General features: G+C 37.2%; 2 protein-coding genes across 2 annotated transcripts; both read right to left on the reverse strand.

Annotated features, from left to right (window-relative positions):
* Positions 1–7,118: 7,118 nt before the first annotated feature.
* On the reverse strand, positions 7,119–11,671 carry LOC139712405 (UDP-glucuronosyltransferase 1A9-like). Its single transcript, XM_071624228.1, has 4 exons — positions 10,265–11,671; positions 9,708–9,873; positions 8,951–9,170; positions 7,119–7,407 (listed from the first exon to the last, which is right to left on the reverse strand). The coding sequence occupies exons 1-4, from the start codon at positions 11,222–11,224 to the stop codon at positions 7,119–7,121; spliced, it is 1,635 nt and encodes a 544-aa protein (XP_071480329.1). The 5' UTR covers positions 11,225–11,671.
* Positions 11,672–15,649: 3,978 nt separating this feature from the next.
* Positions 15,650–22,009, reverse strand: LOC139712413 (UDP-glucuronosyltransferase 1A9-like). Its single transcript, XM_071624235.1, has 4 exons — positions 21,026–22,009; positions 20,336–20,501; positions 18,585–18,804; positions 15,650–16,880 (listed from the first exon to the last, which is right to left on the reverse strand). Exons 1-4 carry the CDS (start codon positions 21,983–21,985, stop codon positions 16,592–16,594), a joined length of 1,635 nt encoding a protein of 544 aa, XP_071480336.1. The 5' UTR covers positions 21,986–22,009; the 3' UTR covers positions 15,650–16,591.
* Positions 22,010–22,983: the final 974 nt, after the last annotated feature.

Below are 22,983 nucleotides of genomic sequence, written 5' to 3' on the forward strand. Positions count from 1 at the left end.
TTGGTATGCAAATTATATGTAGGTTTTATGAGTTTTATGTGCATGCATTTCATTCAATAACCTATATAACCTGGTAAAATATTATTTTTTTCAAATCCTCTAAAAAGGTCCTTTTGGATTTTTTTAAAAGAATTCAAGTTCTTGACAAAAATTGATTGCGCTTGGGCAAAAAAAAAAACCAAACAAAAACAAACAACAAAATAAAGAAATGGTCTTTTTCAAGCGAATAAACTTTAACATCTAATTTGCATAATACATACAAAATAGCTGCATTATTGCCATAAAATTGTTAATTCCATGAAAAAATATTTGTAGTACATCGATATTCGCAAAACGAATTGATGAAAACTCTCTCTACGTGGATCATGACTCAACTTTTTAAGGGGGGGGGGGGGGAATGCCATCGATCAATGCCATATTATGCAACATCCATTATTGTATTGTTCCAATATGCAAATCTGTAGCATTAGCACGGAAATTCTATTTCCCAGTTAACCAGAGCATTTATATAGCAAACATTCGTCTATAGGTTGAAATGGGATAGGTGGTTTTATTCTATTTTCTCTTGAAGCGTTTTACTTTTCTTGAAAGTCGACAAACAATACCTTTAATGTCACAACAAACGTTACCGATGCCCCAATGAATAAACAAGATTATGTTGTAAGTTCGTTAGATGAAAATGATCTATCTATCAATCTATCTTTATATATATATATATATATATATATTTAAGACTGGAGAAGGATCCACTGGAAAGTTAAGCTTGTAGAATAGCACTGGCAAAGGATCAAGAAGTTTAAGATCGCGATCTCCAAGATCTCAAAAGGCGCGGCTAAATTGGCAAATTATCGAAAAGTTTAAGATCGCAATCTTTAAGATCTTGAAGTTTTTCAAGTGCGTGTGACTACAAACTTTCCGCGAAACTTCCCACTACACCTAGGGATATTTCATTTTATAATGCTGTAATGCTATAATGCTATAATGCCAAACTTCTCGATCTCTTGCCAGTGTGATCGTGAAGACCGTGAAGACTTCGCGATCTTAAACTTTGCGATCTTTTGCCACTCTGACAGCGCCTTATCATGATAAACTTAAGTAACGATGTTAGAATAGCAGTAAGGGAGAATAAATGAAAAAAAAAGACGTGTGGCACACATCTACCTATATTTGATTCTTCTACATCTGTTATAAGAAGGTAACTTAGTCAACTTCCAAGACAGTTTGAACTCTGAAATTGCCTCGGCCAATGCAATCTGCGAAATAAGGGGTTTACCCCTTCCTGTACCTTTTTATTTTTGTTTTCAATATACGTGGATAACATGACGCCAGTGATAACCACCAAGTATGATGCCTTTCAATTTATTCATAACTGGACGACGCCACGCTCCCTTGTCTGTCTGACTTATGATTATATCTCACCAGGTGTGATTCAGATCATAGAAATGACACTCTCAGCTAACAGGCCTCTAGCTTTAAGGGCCAGTGGATTGTAAGAACTAAAGAATAATGAATGCTCATTAGAAACCATGCTAATACATACAGAAGATTACACTTCATATCAGACGTAAATGGTCGCCATTTTGCCTCTCATTATGCTTTATCAAGTATAGTTTTTTAATATCCACGTTTCATTTGAATTTCTGCCCAAGAATTAGGATATGGATCTTTTCATGGAGGACCTGGGTTTTCCACCACCTTGCAAACATAAAGTTACTTTTGTTCCCTTGAGAGATAACATCCATCCAATAGCGACCTTAAAGAGGCCTTCTTCCGTATAGATACTGTAGTTGTGCTTTTTCTGCCAGACTGATACTGACAGTAGCACTCTTATTAAAGCAAGTGATCAATGACTCACAATCGTCAAGGATGCTGCTTGTACGAGAAGAAAACTAAAGGGTTCCAAGAACATGGTTGTTATCAGTCGTCTTTATAAGAATAAACTTATATTCCATTCAAAAGATGCATCACACAAGCTCGTTTGGCACAATGTATGTTGCGTCATTTTACCGACAAAAGTATACTGAACGCTCGCGGAAGCAGTTCAACGACAATACTCCTGTATCAAAAAAAGATTATAAAAAGAAGAAAATCCTGCTCACTGTGCCAGACCTGATCTTTCTTCACCAGTAGACAATGGGTGGGAACGTTTTGATCTGGTCTACAGCCTGTACAACTGATATATCTAGCTCCAACCCTGCAAAGTTGCCTTTTTTTTCTTTTAAGCCAAAATATAAAGGTGTTGATGACTAGAATTACAAAGTTCATCCTTCGTTTCTGTTTCCGACACTGTCCGAGATACCAGGATTTTTCTTACAATTTTTTTTTTTTGCTTGAGCCTGCAGAGTGGGTGAGGAGATAGATAATCCCCCCCCCCCCGATTATGACGAGATTTATGAAAGTTGCCACTTGATTTTAAATTCAACAGATTGAAAATAATTATAAACCAATCTATCCAATGAAAACGACAAAGTATAGGGAAGGATAAAGTGACCTTTCACTAATCCATAGAGTAATGTATAGTGATGTGATTGCCCAATAACTTTGATGGCAAAACCTTGTTTTGGTGGTAAATATGCATAGAAAATGGGTGAATATTTGCATAACTTATTATGCAAATGAGATAATAGATGTGTGTTGTTTAGTATACTTGCAGTTAATTTTTGCATCTCTTAATCACACCAGGAATCATTAACAGGTCTTGATGTTAAAGCTGTTATGAAACATATCCATATATTGCGGCAGTGCGTTGTAAACTATCGAAACCTGCCTGGTCTACGGCCTCTTGAATATCAATTTGCAAACATATTTCCTTTTAGTGTCATTCAGTTCTCCTTTATTGATTGATTCCAGTACTTGATTTACTTCGGACTCTGACGACATCATAATGTGCGACTTGTATGCCTGATAACTTAACTTGATAACTTTTGATGTTTTACGGAATATATCCATAGAAACGGCCAACTATTTGTATAATTTATAAGCAAATTAGATTATTAGGGTATTTCTATAATAGCTGTTTTTTTTTCTTGTATCTCCTTATCACAAAAGAATCATCAGCTTAGGTCTTGATATTATAACTATAATGATTCAGATTCATATATCGCGGCAATATGTTGTAGAATCTGAAAGCCTGTTATAGTGTAGCCTCTTGCATACCAATTTGCATACGTTATTGCAAATATTGTTATTCATTATTTTTATTCTGAATTGGTTGATTCCAGTTCTTGATTTTCCTCGGGCTCAGATGTCACCATGTACACTTTGTTTGACCGATAGCATATCTATTTTTTCACTACGCCAAGGTGCATTTTGATAGCAAAACTTTGTTTTAGGGGAAAATATGTTGAGAAAACGGGAAAATATTTGCATAATTTATTATGCAAATGAGATGCATGTTTTATTCTAATACTTAAAGTTGGTTCTTGTATCTCTTTATCACACTGGGAATCGTGAACCGGTCTTGATACAATGATAACTATCATCAGAATCATGATTCAGATCCATATAACGCGTTGTAGAATCTAATCCTGCCAGTTATGTATCCTCGTGTGTACCAATTTGCATAGATATTTGCATAAGTGAGATTCAATTCTTTTGAATTGATTGAATTCTTTTGAATTGATTAATTTTGATTCGACTCTGGTGACACTAAGTACCTTTTGTTTGCCCGATAACTTGTTAAAGCGATTAAAAACAGAAGTGAACACGTAGGTATATATATACATGTGCATATATATGCGGTAATGCATTGCTGTATCAGCGGCAACTCCTAATTTGCATATTTCACTTCTTAATTTGCATATATAAGTGAAAGTCATGAGCAACTGATGACCTAGCTATTGTCTTTGCACCTTAATTTCTGAAATTATTACTATTTCCTCATGTCTAGGGAGATTTTATGAAAATTAGATCATCGAAACACCTTAAAAAGCAATGAATTGGCGGCCATTTTGTTTATGCAAATTAGATGCTCTTAGACTCTAAATTCCGCTTGGGAACCGGAATTTTTGGATTCAGCGTACTTGAATTATACAAAATAGACCGGTTCCCAACTTTTACTAAAAAATGCCTTTAACAGTCATATTTTCCCCAAATCCCACTAGACTATTACCACCTCCGAAGAAAATGCACCAGTCCGACTAGAGCCATCATCGAAAAATGAGAAGGAATGTGAAATATATTTGGTTGTTTTTGCTCCCAAACTTAGCAGTTATGTTGCCCATAAGGCTGCTACGTATATCTAGATAATGTCTCACATACAACTTTATCTTGATATTGCATTGAAAATGATATTTGGCGAGAAACAAAAGCTTGAAATCACAGGAATTCACACTGCTGACGACGGCAGACAGTGAAGGTCAACGGCTCAAATTTTCGTTGGTAGTCTCGTTACGTGATAGTTCTGTATGGATTGTACACGTTCCCTATGACAGCAATTGTGACTTGGTAGTCTAGCTTTACTGCTTATTTGCGTCAGGACTGCTCAACCAATGAACAAGATTCTTATATCACAAAAATGGGCAGAATCTCTACTTTCTAAAACCGTGCGCCCCAAGTTCGTGCGACTTTCCGTTCTCGAGATATCCCGTGTGGAAGAATTGCAAGACGGCAAAATATGCTCAAATTCGTCAAATTTGGACTGTTCGCCATAGACAAATCTACTCATAAGGTACTTTTCTGATCAAATTTGCGTCACGACTACAAATGTTACAATAATGATATATACACATAAATAATCCCTAAAGTGTCTACATTCAGAATCCGGGCGCCCCAAGTTTGCTTCTTAAATAGTTTAAAAGTTATGGCAGATTTTGTTGAAAAATGCGTCGATTTTTGACCCGTTTTACGTGTTGTAGCGTTCGCGCGAAAGCGCGGCTTCGCAGATGACCGAAAGTTTTCAATATGATTTAAGTTCGTCAAGCTTTCCCAAACAATGCCAAAGTTGTAACTCTTCTGTTTTTAAATGTTTTGCTTCAGATTATTCTTCACGTTCTTATTGCCCAAAGAGAATTGTAATTATTATCTGCGATCACAAGATAATAAATATGTAGTTGTTTTTATGTGTGTAAGTTACATAGCTCAGAAAGCGATAAATCAAATTAAATCAGAAAATAACTCTGCTTTACTACTAATATTTTCTCTTCACCTGTGTATAGTTTCACTCTTTTTTTATTTAATTTCAAAGGATTTCAAATTGTGAATTCTGAGATTTGGGGAGGGGGTTGTTTTTTTAAAGTCATGGTGTCAATCTGACGTAGCGACTTTGGAGATGTTATTTTGTAATAATTCATATGCTTGCATATGTGTATGTTACACTAGGGCAAGTGGCAACAAGTTTTACAGTGTATTTGAAATAATGTACTACTGAAATAAAAGTAAATCAATGAAATGAACAACCCCTGTTTTGTTGCGATATTTTACCTGTAGCCAATATTCTATATCTTTACCCATATGTCTTTGTAAAAAAAAAAAAGAATAAAAAACTTTGTATATATATATATATATATATATATATATATATACAAATATCAGGGCTCGGACACTATTTTTTTTTTTCTGCTGGCCCTTACCGGCCATCGCTAGTATATGTATATGTATATGTATATGTATATGTATATGTATATGTATATGTATATGTTTATGTATATATATATATGTATATATATATATATATATATATATATATATACATATATATGTTTTAGGTCCATATGCAACAGAACTTCATCTCACTCAATCACATACCACACATGTTATCTTGAGTTCCAATGTTGTGCTAATTAACTATTTAATCTTGGACATTTTTGTATAATCATTATCTAAGTATGTTTGTATCTACATTATGACGTCATTGGCAAGATATATCTAAAGCTGTTCAAGTCACGTAGATATTCGCCTTTAAAAAGCTGATAGAGTTGTATTATAGGTACTTTATACCGACACTTTTTGGCTTGGTCGTGTGGAAGATCAGGTCTATTCTCTCTCTCTCTCTCTCTCTCTCTGTGTCTCTATATATTTCTTTTCCACTTTCTCTATTTCTCTTGCACTGGACTTTGGAAATAAGCATATTAGCTGAGGAATCATTATTAGCTCTCAGTGTGACCTAGATAAAAAAAAAGAACAACGACAACAATACACAACCAGATAAGTGAGTCGTGCAGAAAGACGCTTTGGTCGTGCAGCTCTCAGGTAAGTATATAATCAATGCTTCTTTCTTTGCTTATACTGTGACGTACGATCAAAACCAGTGATAAAATTCGTTTCTAGATTGTACAGTTAACTCTGACACAAAATAGTTTCCTTCATATGTTTGTTCATTTAGTCACTAATTTCTTAATTTGACACGACATGCAAGTTTTGGCGTCGAAAATAATGCCCCGTTGTAAGATGATCAGTATACAAACAGCAAATTCAAACAAAGAAATAAACAAATAATAGAAATTCATTTGTACGTTTGCATTGGCACATAAATTATGCATAATGTGGTACACAGCATAGCTGAAGAGATGAAGAAATTATCTGAATGAAGTAGCCATAATATATATATGAAAAGTTAAATCAATGTAGACCCATGTATATTCATTTTGCACCTAAAAAAAAAATGTTTAAGATCAACGAAATAGATCCTAAAGCTTTCAACTTGCGGGTTGCCAAATGGAATAGATGTTTACAATTGTGTTCTAAAGAAGATAACAGATGTAAACATGTATACGCACACAACAAATCCAACTACAAAGTTCACAAGATTCACACATTAAAGTGCGATTCCACACGATATTCAAATCGGCTTCAATGAATAATGTGAGATAAGACATATCTTTTTTTCATCCAATAGCGGAATTCAAATTTTCAGAATTCAAATTTTCATTTAGAAAACTGTCAAAGACTTTGTCTTACATTTCCAAACCTGATCTACTTATTCATTTTTTTCCACCTTATGCTAAATTTAGACAACAGGTTTAGAAAAAAGAAATGATAACATCATTAAAAAAAAATTGTGGAGAGAAACGAAATATATGATATTCTATTACTCATAATTTATGCAGTTTTACTTCGATTTTCTTTTCTTTTCTTTTTTTTTTGCATTATCATGCTTGAAACCTAGTATCCTATCTGGCTTAGTCTTTTTTAGTTTTACTAATTTTGCTTTTATTTCGTTTGCATAGTGACCTACAGCATGCTGCGAGAATAACGTATGATAGGTACGACCACGTGACGGAGATTACGACAAGGAAGGCGATGACGTCCAGAGAATGGAGCTGAATGAAGCCCATCTCGGTCGCTCGTAATCGGAGATGGTCGCCGCCGAACTTGACTACGTGCTCTATCCAGAAGACTGCCGTGTCCAGCGGGCTGGCCAGCCGATCCCGCAGAATGGCTGAAGCTCTCCTTGCATTCTCCTTATAACTACAGTGATGAATAGATAAATAGGTAGTTTGCATATTTAAAGATCTGGGCCCCGATTCATAATTGTGTCTGCAATTGATAGCTGCTATAATTGCAGTAACTGTGCCGTGCAACTTCAAATACTACCAACTTATTGGTGTTTCATGGGTGTTACCGCAATTATAGTAGTGATCACTAGCCAGTGCAAGTCATGTTGCCACGAAAACTTAACGACTGAAAATAGAAATTACTTCTTGCCAGACACTTAAAGATAAAAGGACGTTTCATAAACAATGTATCACCAAGGGATGTAAAACATCACGTATGTACAAACATACCGTAAATGTGCAGCCAAAATGTCGGGACATGTGCTATTGAAGACAACAATCTTTCATCGTTATCGATGTTAAACCAATAAAACAATACCGGCTACCCGTGTAGTACAGTGTTGTAGAAGATTCGTTCCGCCAGCTTAACTGCACCAGTCGTTACATTCATTTCTATATTTCTATATTTCTATATTTCTATATTCATATATCTATATATCTATATATCTATATATCTATATATCTATATATCTATATATCTATATATCTATATATCTATATATCTATATATCTATATATCTATATATCTATATATCTATATATTTATATATTTATCTATCTCATATCTAGATATTCATTTGTTTACTTTTTCATCTATGTATCTGTTTACTTTGGAATAGAGCTTTAACGGCCAGTAATGGAAACAACTTGTGCTCAAATTAGGTTAAGGATGATGTACAGGTAGTGGTTAGGGAAAAGTAATTTTAGCCTAGTTAAGTGGTTTTTCAAAGTTTCCGGTGCACAAGATCCTCTCAAAGCAAAGAGTAAACCGGAACAGCATCTGTTTTATGGAATAAACAGTAGTTATCTCTTTATGAAAAAACAAACAAACAAAAACAGGAAAAATACCGGAACATGAAACCAATAGCTCAGACGTATGAAGTTGCAGGGGACCCATGAAATATTCTCGGTCACATAAACCTACTAAACGACTAACCAACTCCAAGCACTCAGCTCTTCACCAATCATATTGCAGGGATTTTTTCATCTATGATTTCAGCTGGTTCAGTTCTATAAGCAATACACATTCTCCGTGTGAATGATAACATCATGCATACCGTAAAACCAATTTTGCGGAGCTATAAAACTCAGTTCGTTGTGCAAGTCACGATCAAAAGATACAAGGATAGCATAATTTCACGATAGCTTTAAACATTGCCGCTTCCCTCTGAGCAGCTGGGCAATTACACGGTAAAGCATAGCATGATCCCTCGTGCCGGAAGAACTGAATTTTTTCTCTCACTGCAAAATTGCACGTGTAGCCCAGAAATCGTTTGCCTAGCAGTGTCCTATATCATAATAATCTGAAACGTGAACTTGCTATTGCAAAAGAGATTATGACTTGCATAGTGTCCTGTATCGTATGTATCGTATTTAGTCACATTTTAGATGATCCGATAGTCTTGAGCTGTGTAGAGTGGTTATTTAGAGTTTATGACAGTCAGCTGCCTAGTTACCTGGTGTTTTGTAGCAGCTGATGCATAGAATCAGTTAGCAGCTTCTCGTCTAGGTTTCCTAACTGCAGCGAGATACCGATCCCTTTCGCTGCTACCCGCTGGGCATTCGTAGGCTGGTCTCGCCCAAGCGGGAAAAGAAGCATCGGTACACCGAAATTGATCGCCTCGTGTACTCCGCCGCTGCCGCCATGGTAGATCAAGAGACGGACACTTGGATGTGCTGATAGAAAAAAAAAAACCCGAACGACAATGATTATGAAATTTAGTCATTATTGTGTTGTGATACGTTAGACTCCAATAAAATCTGTACTTGGATTTACAACTTCCACAGACGGGTTGGTTTGGTTTGGTTCATAAACATGAAACATCATTGGAAATGAATCATCAATGTTTCCTCTTCCGTGTAGAGTATTTTCTTGTCCTTTGTGATTATATCGATATTAAAGAAGTGTGTAATCTACGCACCCTAACCAGAGCTATAGACGAGGTTAATATCGTATAAAACAACATAATCGTAATATCACTGGATTTCAGCCTAGTGTATGTTCTACATACACGTTGTATACTTGTTTCACGGGGTGGCTCACAATAAATTTACCTTTTGTTATCTCTCTATATATACAAAACCCATAATTTCATGCTTAAGCTCTTGCGGCAAGAAGAGTCCGTAGAAGGAAATATTATAATTAGCATCGCCTGTACATTATACGTTCAGTGGATAAATGAGAATCTGTAAATGTGATTCTGATGATCTTACCAAGCAGATCAGTTTGTGGAAGCCAATCAAGAATGAGAGTGTTGTTGCCTAGGTAACGAGGCTTCGGTCCAATGTATCTCCACACGACTCTCTGCGGCAGCTTGCTGAAGACCTTAGCGATAGTATCGGTCACTGTCTGGTTGTCGAAAGCCGTGGTTCCGGAGCCCTGACAGAATATGAAATGACAACGGAAGAGTCTAGATCTCATGATTATGACTTCCTACCATCTGTGTGACAAAAAGAGTGAACAAACAGATATAGATATTATAAAAACACACAAAAATCTACCCTTTGATGGATTATAATCACTTTTACCACGATATTGTCATATACTCATTTGAATGGCCATTCAATGCCTGCATTTTGCTTTCGTTATCGATTTCAACATAGAGTAAATTATTTTGCGCACGTAGATCAACCTTTCTTACGAAGAATTGTGCATTCGTTACTCTGAATGATGCGCAGGCCTTCCACTCTTTAAGGCAGGAATGATTGCCAAAATGATAAAATAAAACACAATTTTAAGGGTGTTTAACAGTTGATGATAGTGAACATACGAGACTAAATACGATGAAACCATCCCTGGAACCTTCTACGAAGTCTCGAAGCTTCGCCGGAAGGGGTTTCGGATCCATGGGCGTGGCCCCGGGTATTGGGATCCAATTAGGAGCTGTCGGCTGCGAATATTCGAGAGCAAGTGTCCAGTGGCACAACCACAGGGCCCCTCTGTTGAGGATTTCCCACGGATTGAGATCGGGACGAATTCCATGCAACGCTTGGAGCTGAGCTACAGGGCGGTAGGCTATAACATACTCGATTAGCGGATGGATAGTGTGCGAGACAACAAAATTCATCAGTCGCTCGGAAAAGTCCATGCGGTCGGAGTAGTTAAGCAGGAAGGAAAAAGGAACATAGGAAAGAGGTGTGGGTACCCCTAGACGTCCTTCGTGCCAGAAGGGGGTACGTCGGCCAACTGTGACAACAATAAATGGTATATTGAGATAAGCCGCGATGAGGGGATCACATGCATCCGAGATAGGTGTAGTGATCACCATATCGATGTCCTCCTTTTTCAGCTTTTCGAGGATATCCTTGTTCTTAAAGAGTTTAGAACACCCGTAGTTGTAAAGATCAAGGAGTCTGCTGAGCTCCCCATCCCACATTTTGCTCAGTGACGGTGAATTGCTCGAAGATTTATCCAACATCTCGGAAACATCTTTGACCTCTTGGCCCGTCATGGAATGAGGGATGGTGATGTTGCTCGAGTACGCTCCTGGGATAAAGCCGGAGGTTCCCTTCTTGTCTAGGAGGAGCAGTGTCACGTGGTGTCCACGATCGATCAGAGCCTTCGTGATCGGAGTCAAGGCCAGAAAGTGGCTGTGCATTGCTGTCAGACTCGTCCTTGGGAGCAGAAAATTTGCTGCAGTAGACGTGCGCGCTGACATTAAGAGAATCGGCAGGAAAGCTCCGAGAGCAGTCCATGGCAAGAACGATTTGATTCTTGGCGAGAAATCCATGGTTGTACTTAAAGAAGAGGCTAAATTTGTGTGCGAGCGCTATCTGTAAAGGGCACGTGGCTCAATGCACGCCGTAAATCTCGCAAAACAACCGCATCGAACCTGACACCGCACGATGGCACCTTATAAAACTGACCGGGTGAAAGTTAACGATGAATTCTCACAGCAGCTCCAATTATAAAAACACACCATACTGCACGAGACCTGAACAGTCCGCAAGCTTCAGTCACTGGTATGATCACACTGTGCGCATATTACCTTCATTGGTGCTCCAAGAATGTCAAAGCGACGGTGGAGAAACCACTCCAACTTTCTCACTTTGATATATGTGCACATCGACAGCGACATGCCGCTTGTAAAACCAAATCATACATGTTCCAATTGTGATAAAGATTATCTCTACATTACGGTGTCAATAATCCTTATTGAGTCTGTCTCGTTGCGGGTCCGAAGTCCACCGCTGTCCACGCGGGTCCACAACATATTGTACCCGGTATGCTTTATAGGTCAAAACAATGATGAAAGCACGATTGCCAAACTATGCATTCAGACAAGTTCAATACTATTAAACAGTACTCTAGCGGGCAACGATGTCGTATTTTTAGCCTAAATCATTCCACAGATTGTTGGTCAGTAGAGGGCACCATTCTGAAGAGCTTTTGGCCGGTGTTGTAGCCCAACAAACAAGGTTTTCAGAACGCTTCATCAACAGTTTTTTTTTTTTTTGACGTTTCGTCGAAAACGTACGTTTTTTAAGGGTCGTGTTTACCTTTGGGAGTAGTGATTTAAAAAAAAAGAATGTGTAAGATATCATATTTAATGCATAATGTGTAGGTCAGTTGTATCACAAAACATCCTACCATACAAAATTTTCCAAATAAAGCCTAAAATATAGGGAGATATCACTATTTTTCTCAATAAACCATAACTGTAGACGGTTTCACATTTTGTATACTTAACAATACTTAACACCAATCAAACTGATTCGAATTTTCCAGTTGATTGTCTCCATCCCTAACTCACATCTTAGAACAATTTTGAAGCGCTAATATTGTATTTTTGTTTCATCTGCAAATGGTAAATTATGCCCTTAAAGCGTACATAATAAATGTCAAGGTTTGGACTTTAGCATTTATCGCAAAGTATTTTTTTTTCGGAAAACGTTTTTAAAACGTCAAACGTCAACGTTACAAAATGAATGTCCTTTACAAAACGTTTGTAAACATTATAGGACGTTATATGATGTCAAAACGTTTGTTAGCAAATCCTTAAATATTTTGAAAGGCTTTTTTATGGCTTTTTAACGTTTAAACAATTTATGTCCATTTGAAACGTTTTAGGTACGTCGAAAACCTTCCACGAAAAGACGTTGTTAATGGGTTTTGAGAAAATAATGTCCACATAATGAACTTGGAAGTTTTAAGAACTTTCAGAAAACCTCCAAGTGTGAGCTGGGAGTCGACTAAAATACATTTATCCGTGGAACCACGGGTGAAAAGACAGTTGCCTGTAGTCAAATTTCGAAGTTTCAGTGGCTGAGACCGATGTCAAAACACAGCCCGAAGGAATGCTATTCTACTCTAGGTGTACAGCTGATTGTCTTTCAGAAAAATAGAATTTGCCCTGTCTCTTGCGCATTATTACAGTATTGTTTTTATTCTCTCCCATTCGTTTGCGGTGTATTACATCTTACCTTACTTCAAATAAAAAAAAAATAAAAGAAGTCAATGCAACTAACCTCATTTGAAAATTTACGAAGGTTTTGAAAACTACTCTAAAAGTACTACCAATGCAAACCTTTTACTATTGGGGTAAATTCTACAGAAATTATATGTATTCACTTTATTTGTCCGTTTTGGAAAATTTCTTCAATGGACATTACTCCCACTTATTATTTATATTTTTTACCTTGAAATTACCTATATTTTCATATTGATTTAAGATATTTGCTTCACATCAATAAAACTGCCGTCAAGACAACTATCTCTATCACGCGGCACCATAAGAAAGAAACTTCGAATTATGGTACACACTGCATGTGTAACCAATACTTGAATACTGAAAATTAATAGACATTCCATATATTTTAGAGATTTTTTTCTTCTATTTTTCTTCAGGTTACTTGGGAACGCCAACAACAACAAACAAAAAAATCCTCCCAAACCAATATTCCTCAGATTACCTCATCTGTCAATTATTGGTAAAGTACTGAAATGTTTAACAAAAGATATTGGAATGCACCTTCCCATTTATACTCAGTATAACTTGCATGTTCCCTCGCCATGTCTTTTGTTAGTCGCATTAATATCACAGAAACATGCAAGTTATGCTGAGTCGAGGGAAAGGTGCATTCCAATGTCTTTTGTTAAACATTTCAGTACTTTAGCAATGATTGACAGATTAGGTCATCTGAGGAATATTGGTATGTAATTATTTTTTGTTGTGGGCGTTCCCAAGTAATCTGAAGAAAGATAGAAAAAAAATAATTACAGATATATTGCATGTTTCTAGATATTTGTTTCACCGCAAAAGTGATGTTGAGGGTATCATAAATCAACACAAGTCAACATGCATTTGGATTTCAGGGCGCCTTTAAAGTGAATTTTCACTTTGTGCCCAAGTCCATTTTGAAAAAGAGTGAATAATCATTATCTCCATTTAGATTGATGAAAAGGAGAAAGAATTTCACATTTTCAGTCGTTGTCACAGCTGTCTATTAGTTCATGCTCATTTATAATTCGGTTGTAAAGAGTCTATTTCATCCTTATTTAAGAAATGCAGAACTATTTTCCTTCTTCTCTTCTTGTATATACTCAAAGAACGTCACTACCAAATACGCGAACGTTTATGAGCTTCAGGAGATTTAAGTTCGTCAAGCTTTCCCAAAGTTGTAACTCTTCTGTTTCCAAAATGTATCGCTTCAAATAATACTTCGCGTTATCATTGGCCCAAGAGAATTGTAATACCTGCGATCACACGATAGTAAATATGTAGTTGTTTTTATGTATGTAAGTTAGATAGCTCAGAAAGCGATAAATCAAATTATATCAGGAAATAGTTCTGCTTTACTACAAGTGATATTTTGTCTTCACATAGATTATTCCGACAGTAAGCACAGAAAGATCGGTAGGCTTAAGTGATGTATTTCTGTTCCCCTGAGTATAGTTTTACTTTTTTTTTGTGGAATTTCAATGGATTTCAAATTTTCATTTCAAGTATGAATTCTGAGATTTTGTTTCCAAAGTTTGCAATTTTACTGACACTATATGCATTCGTTTTAAGTGACAGCATATAATCAGTCAGTTCTAATAATATTTCCATGATGTGCAATTACATTGATCTAGAGGGAATGTCATGTTGTGTGACATAATAATAGGAATGTAATAATCAAATAAAAAAAGAAGATTTTGCTTCCATTTTAGCGTCATTTAATGTCATTATGATGACCAACCATTCGCTTATCCCTTATGTACCAAGCGTAAATGTGAGCATAGTGAGATGTAAAAATGAAACAGACGAAAATAACACTTAACTCTATGACTATCTTGCATATTGCAACAGAAAGGAGGTAAGTTACAGGGTGTTTTTTTTTTTTGGTTTTTTGTTTATAGTCATGGTGTCAATCTGACGTAGTGACTTTGGAGATGTTATTTTGTAATGATCCATATGCTTGAATATGTATAATGTTTCACTAGGGCAAGTGGCAACAAGTTTTACAGTGTATTTGAAATAATGTACTACTGAAATAAAAGTTAATCAATGAAATGAACAACCCCTGTTTTGTTGCGATATTTTACCTGTAGCCAATATCTTTACCCATATGTCTTTGTAAAAAAAAAAGAATAAAAAACTTTGTATATATATATATATACATACATATATATATATATATATATATATATATATATATACAAATATCAGGGCTCGGACACTATTTTTTTTTTCTGCTGGCCCTTACCGGCCATCGCTAGTATATATATGTTTTAGGTCCATATGCAACAGAACTTCATCTAACTCAATCACATACCACACATGTTATCTTGAGTTCAAATGTTGTGCTAATTAACTATTCAATCTTGGACATTTTTTGTATAATCATTATCTAGATATGTTTGTATGTACGTTATGACATCATTGGCCCGATATATCTAAAGCTGTTCAAGTCATGTAGATATTCGTCTTTGAAAAGCTGATAGAGTTGTATTAGGTACTTTATACCGACACTTTTTGGCTTGGTCGTGTGGAAGATCAGGTTTATTCTCTCTCTCTCTCTCTCTGTCTCTATATATTTCTTTTCCACTTTCTCTATTTCTCTTGCACTGGACCTTGGAAATAAGCATGTTGGCTGAGGAATCATTATTAGCTCTCAGAGTGACTTAGATAAAAAAAACAATGATAACAATACATATCCAGATAAGTGAGTCGTGCAGCGCACAGGTAGGTATATAATCAATGTTTCTTTATATGCTTACACTGACGTACGATCAAAACCAGTGATAAAATTTATTTCTAAATTGTGCAGTTAACGCTGACACAAAATAGTTCCCTTCATATTATGCTTGTTCATTTAGTCACTAATTTTTTTTTAATTGACAAGACATGCAAGTATTGGCGTCGAAAATAATACCTCGCTGTGAGATGTTTAGTATTTTATACAAACAGCAATATCAAACAAAGATTTAAACAAATAATAGAAATTCATTTGTACGTGTGCATTGGTACAAAATTGATGCATAATGTGGTACACAGCATAGCGGAAGAGAAAAATCATTTGAATGAAGTAGCCATAATATATATGAAAAGTTAAATCAATGTAGGCCCCATATATTCATTTCGCACCTTAAAAAAAAAAAGAATGTTTAAGATCAACGAAATAGATACTAAAGCTTTCAACTTGCGGGTTCCTAAATCGAATAGATGTATAAAATTGTGTTATAAAGAGGATAACAGATGTAAACATATATACACACACAACAAATCCAACTACAAAGTTCACAAGGTTCACACATTAAAGTGCGATTCCACACGATATTCAAATCGGCTTCAATGAATAATGTGAGATAAGACATTTTTTTTTTTCATCCAAAGCAAATAGCGGAATTCAAATTTTCAGAATTCAAATTTTCATTTAAAAAACTGTCAAAGACTTTGTCTAAAATTTCCGAACCTGATCTACTTATCCATTTTTTCCATCTTATGCTAAATGTAGACGACAAGTTTAGAAACAAGAAATGATAAAATTATTTTAGAAAAAAAAATCATGGAGAGAAACGAAAAATATGATATCTTATTACTCATAATCTATGCAGTTTTACTTCGATTTTTTTTTTTGCATTATCATGCTTGAAACCTAGTAGCCTATCCGGCTCAGTCTTTTTTAGTTTTACTAATTTTGCTTTTATTTCGTTTGCATAGTGACCTACAGCATGCTGCGAGAATAACGTACGATAGATACGACCATGCAACAACGACTACTACGAGGAAGACGATAACGTCCAGAGAATGGAGTTGAATGAAACCCATCTCGGTCGCTCGTAATCGTAGATGGTCGCCGCCGAACTTGACCACGTGCTCAATCCAGAAGACTGCCGTGTCCAGCGGGCTGGCCATCCGATCCCGCAGAATGGCCGAAGCTCTCATTGCATTCTCCTTATAGCTGTAGTCATAAATAGATAAAAAACTTAGAACTGAAAATACAACTTACTTCTTGCCAGACACTTAAACATCAAAGGACGTTATAAATAAGACTTTTCTCAAACAATACATCACCAAGCGATGTAACACATCACGTATGTATAAGCATACCTTATATGTGCAGCCAAAATGTCGGGACACGTGCTATTGAAAACAACAATCTTTCATCGTTATCGATGTAGGTGCACAATATCGGATACCCGTGTAGTACAGTTGTAGAAGATTCGTTCCGCCAGCTAAACTGCACCAGTCGTTACTTTCATTCATATATTTATATACTTATATACTTATATATTTATATATTTATATATTTATATATTCATATATTTATATGTTTATATACATTTATATATTTATGTATTTATTTATCTTATATCTAGACATTTATTTATTTACTTTTTGATTTATGTATCTATCTATTTACTTTGGAATAGAGCTTTAAAGGGTGTGTACAGTTCTGGTCGAGGTGAAGATTTAGCTTTTAACGTTTTGTGAGATATTCAGAAACCACTCTATGAGATGTCAAAGAGCATGCAGTTCGAAGGGGTATCAAAAGTTTATTCAATGAAAATCGGTTTTGAAATGGCTGAGATATCCAAAAACAAGGTGAAACAAAGAGATACTAATAAAGTTGGGGCATGTCGCCTTTTATTATTAACACTTTTTTGGATATCTCAGCCATTTCAAAACCAATTTTCATCAAATAAACGTTAAATCCTTCTTAAAATTACATGCTCTTTCATATTTCATAAGAGGCTTTTCATTATCTCACTTAGGAATGTTCAAAACATGAATCCTTACCTCAACCAGTACTGTACAGTCCCTTTAACGGCCAGTTATGGGAACAACTTGTGCTCAAATTATATATTTATATATTTATATTATTATATAAATATATAAATATATTTATATCATTATATAAAAGTAATTTTAGCCAAGTTCAGTGTTTTTTCAAAGTTTCCGGTGCACAAGATCCTCTCGAAGCAAAGAGTAAACCGGAACAGCGTCTGTTTTATCGAACAAACAGTAGCTATCTCTTAAAAAACAAAAACAAAACAAACAAAAAACCGGAACATGAAACCAAAAGCTCAGACGAATGAAGTTGCGGGGGACCCATGTTATATTCTCGGTCATATAAACCTACTAAACGACTAACCAACTCCAAGCACTCAGCTCTTCACCAATCATATTGCAGGGATTTCTTCATCTATGATTTCAGCTGGTTCAGTTCTATAAGCAATACATATTCTCCCGTGTGAATGATAACATTATGCATACCGTACACCAATGTTGCGGAGCTATAAAACTCAGTTCGTTGTGCAAGTCACGATCAAAAGATAGAAGGATAGCATGATTCCACGATGGCTTTAAACATTGCCGCTTCCCTCTGAGCAGCTGGGCAATTACCCGGTAAAGCATAGCATGATCCCTCGTGCCGGAAGAACTGAATTTTTTCTCTCACTGCAAAATTGCACGTGTAGCCCAGAAATCGCTTGCCTATAGTGTGCGATATCATAATAATCTGAAACGTGAGCTTGCTATTGTAAAAGAGATTATGACTTGCATAGTGTCCTGTATCGTATGCGTTTAGTCACATTTTAGATGATCCGATCCTTGAGCTGTTGAGTGGTTATTTAGAGTTTATGACAGTCAGCTGCCTAGTTACCTGTTGTTTTGTAGCAGCTGATGCAGAGAATCAGTTAGCAGCTTCTCGTCTAGGTTTCCTATCTGCAGCGAGATGCCGATCCCTTTCGCTGCTACCCGCTTGGCATTCGTGGGCTGGTCTCGCCCAAGCGGGAAAAGAAGCATCGGTACACCGAAATTGATCGCCTCGTGTACTCCGCCGCTGCCGCCATGGTAGATCAAGAGACGGACACTGGGATGTGCTGATACCAAGAAAAAACCCAAACGACAATGATTATGAAATTTAGTAATTATTGTGCTGTGATACGTTAGACTCCCATAAAATCTGTACTTTGATTTACAACTTCCACAGACGGGTTTGGTTTGGTGTTTATCTTAAACATCCCTCGCAGATATTAATGATGCTGCATCTACTATTGGCCTAGCCATCAAAACAGATATCCTTATCCTCCAAAAGTTAACGTTGGTACACACCACTTTGTCGATGCGAGTTATTCCTCATTTAGATTATTAAATTGATTAAACTGAAACTTACAGAAAGCGTATTTTACATGATTTGTATAGTCATAAAAATACAGTATACCTATTTACAAATTAAAGGATTAGCTTTATCATAATCTTTGTCATTTTTTGTTAAATAGTAATGACGTATTCTACATCAACAAAGAACACTTGTACCTGCACTCCACAAGTCAACGTTATAGTGGTAAGCAATGCAAAAGGCTACCGTTCATTTGACTCTCTAAGGGTTGATTATGATGAATGATTGCGTCATAAACATGAAACATCATCATAATCATAGGAACTGTTAAAGCATCAATATTTCCTCTTCGTGTCGAGTGTTTTCTTGTCCGTTGTGATTATATCGATATTCAAAAAGGGTATAATATGCACCCGAATCAGAGCTATAGACGAGTTTGATATCGTATATAAAATGGGTTCAAGAATGTAGCCAAATGGAAGCGCTGAAATGAGTCACGTGTGCGTGCATTAATTTCTCACTGACATTCACGGCCTGACGTCACAATGTTTACCCTAGCAGTGCGCACTCAACCAGTTGTTACAAGTGCGTCGCGCGCTACTATACGCGCTGTCAATCCTGTAAACAACTTCTAGTTCGGGTTGCCGGCCGGCCTTTCTTGTGCATAACATGTGTGGCGTACGTTATACACTCTTATACGTACAGTACTTATATGTGCGGGATTTCCGAGTGCGACGTGCGCAAATATTTGGGACGAACATCTTCCGACATCTTGATTCTTGAGCGAGTGCTACATGTAGTTGACTGGTATTGACCCACAAAGGTACGTGAAAAATGCTGTTAGTTTTCGACCCATGTTATAAAACAAATGATGCACAGGATTATTTCGTGGCGTTAGTGGAGATGCAGCTCACGCTCGGGTATTTACAATGTAGTGCAACATGCACTCGGCTTCGTCTCGTGCATGTTTCACAATTGTAAATACCCTCCAGTGCGCTACAGCTCCACTAACGCACTCTATCCTGTGCATCATTTGTATAAAACAGCATAATCGTAATATCACTGGATTTCAGCCTAGTGTATGTTCTACATACACGTTGTACTTGTTTCACGGGGGTGGCTCACAGTAAATTTACCTTTTGTTATCTCTCTATATACAAAACCCATAATTTCATGCTTAAGCTCTTGCGGCAAGAAGAGTCCGTTCAAGCAAATATTACAATTAGCATCGCCTGTACATTACGTTCAGTGGATATAATGAGAATCTATAAATGGGATTCTGATAATCTTACCAAGCAGATCAGTTTGTGGAAGCCAATTAAGAATGAGAGTGTTGTTGCCTAGGTAACGAGGCTTCGGTCCAACGTATCTCCACACGACTCTCTGCGGTAGCTTGCTGAAGACCTTAGCGATAGTATCGGTCACTGTCTGGTTATCGAAAGCCGTGGTTCCGGAGCCCTGAGAGAAAATTAAATGACAATGGAACAGTCTAGATCTAATGATTATGACTTCCTACTATCTGTGTGACAAAAAGCCTGAACAAACAGACATATATATTATAAAAACAATCAAATATAATTCATTCGGTATCGCTGCAATACATAGGGCTACAAACCAGAAATGAACTCACTTCCATCAATGTATTATGGAAACTAATTTGCTACGTGGTGGGCAAATTCACTTTCTTTTCCACGCAGCCTAATCTACCGTTTGATGGATTATAATCACTATTACCACGATATTGTCATATACTCATTTGCGTGGCCATTCAATGTCTGCATTTTGCTTTCGTTATCGATTTCAACATAAAGTAAATCATTTTGCGCACGTAGATCAACCTTTCTTACGAAAAATAGTTGTGCATTCGTTACTCTGAATGATGCGCAGGCCTTCCACTCTTGTAGGCAGGAATGATTGCCAAAATGGTAAAATAAAACACAATTGTAAGGGTGTTTATCGACAGATGATGATAGTGAACATACGAGACTAAATACGATGAAACCATCCCTGGAACCTTCCACGAAGTCTCGAAGCTTCGCCGGAAGGGGTTTCGTATCCATGGGCGTGGCCCCGGGTATCGGAATCCAGTTAGGAGCTGTCGGCTGCGGATATTCGAGAGCAAGTGTCCAGTGGCACAACCACAAGGCCCCTCTGTTGAGGATTTCCCACGGGTTGAGATCGGGGCGAATTCCATGCAACGCTTGGAGCTGAGCTACAGGGCGGTAGGCTATAACATACTCTATTAGCGGATGGATAGTATGCGAGACTACAAAATTCATCAGTCGCTCGGAAAAGTCCATGCGGTCGGAGTAGTTAAGCAGGAAGGAAAAGGGAACATAGGAAAGAGGTGTGGGTACCCCTAGTCGTCCTTCGTGCCAGAAGGGAGTACGTCGGCTAACTGTGACAGCAATAAATGGTACACTGAGATAAGCCGCGATGAGGGGATCACATGCATCCGTGACAGGTGTAGTGATCATCATATCGATGTCCTCCTTTTTCAGCTTTTCGAGGATATCTTTGTTCTTAAAGAGCTCAGAACACCCGTAGTTGTAAAGATCAAGGAGTCTGCTGACCTCCCCATCCCATATTTTGCTCAGTGACAGTGAATTGCTCGAAGATTTATCCAACATCTCAGAAACGTCTTTAACCTCTTGGCCCGTCATGGAATGAGGGATGGTGATGTTGCTCGAGTACGCTCCTGGGACAAAGCCGGAGGTTCCCTTCTTGTCTAGGAGGAGCAGTGTCACGTGGTGTCCACGATCGATCAGAGCCTTCGTGATGGGAGTCAAGGCCAGGAAGTGGCTGTGCATTGCTGTCAGACTCGTCTTTGGTAGCAGAAACCTTGCTGCAGTAGACGTGCGCACTGACATTAAGAGAATCAGCAGGAAAGCTCTGAGAGCAGTCCATGGTAAGATCGATTTGATTCTTGGCAAGAAATCCATGGTTGTACTTGTAAAAAAAGGCTTTTGATCTCGCAAAACAACAGAATCGAATCTGACACCGCACGATGGCACCTTAAAAAATTTGACGGGGTGAAAGTTAACGATAAATTCTCACAGCAGCTCAAACTATAAAACACACCACGAGACCTGAACAGTCCGCAAGCTTCTCAGTCACTAGCATGATCAAACTATGTGCCTATATTACCTTCATTGGTGCTCCCAGAATGTCAAAGCGACGGCAGAGAAACCACTCCCACTTTAATATGTGCACATCGACAGTGATATGTCGCTTGCAAAAACCAAATCATACATGTTCCAGTTGTGATAAAGATATCCACATTCATGGTGGCAATAATCATTATTGACTATCTCTCGTTGCGGGTCCGAAGTCCACCGCTGTCAACACGGGTCCACAACATATTGTACCCGGCATGCTTTATAGGTCGACACAATGATGAAAGCACGATTGCCTAAACTATGCACACAGACAAGTTCAATACTATTAAACAGTACTCTAGCGGGCAACAATGTCGTATTTTTAGCCTAAATCATTCACAGATTGTTAGTCAGTAGAGGGCGCCATTCCGGAGAGCTTTTGGCCGGTGTTGTAGCCCAACACACAAGGCTTTCAGAACGCTTCCTCAACATTTTTAATTTTTTTTGACGTTCCGTACGTCTTTGCCGAAAACGTACGTTTTTTTAAGGGTCGTGTTTACCTTTGGGAGCAGTGATTTAACAAAAAGTGTCAGATATCATATTTAATGCATCATTTCATTGTTTCATTGGCTGAGCACCCATGTCAAAACACATCGCAGAGCCCGAAGGAATGCAATCTGCTCTGCTAGGTGTACAGCTGATTGTCCTTCAGTAAAAATAGAATTTGCCCTCTCTCTTGCACATTGTTACAGTATTGTTTTTATTCTTTCCCATTCGTTTGCGGTGTATTACATCTTACCTTACTTCAAATATTAAAAAAGATGATAGAAGTCAATGCAACT

This window comes from Diadema antillarum, unplaced genomic scaffold (assembly GCF_040938485.1).
Source record: "Diadema antillarum isolate AM-2024a unplaced genomic scaffold, OU_Dant_1.0 seq00001802_RagTag, whole genome shotgun sequence".
NCBI lineage: Eukaryota > Metazoa > Echinodermata > Echinoidea > Diadematoida > Diadematidae > Diadema > Diadema antillarum.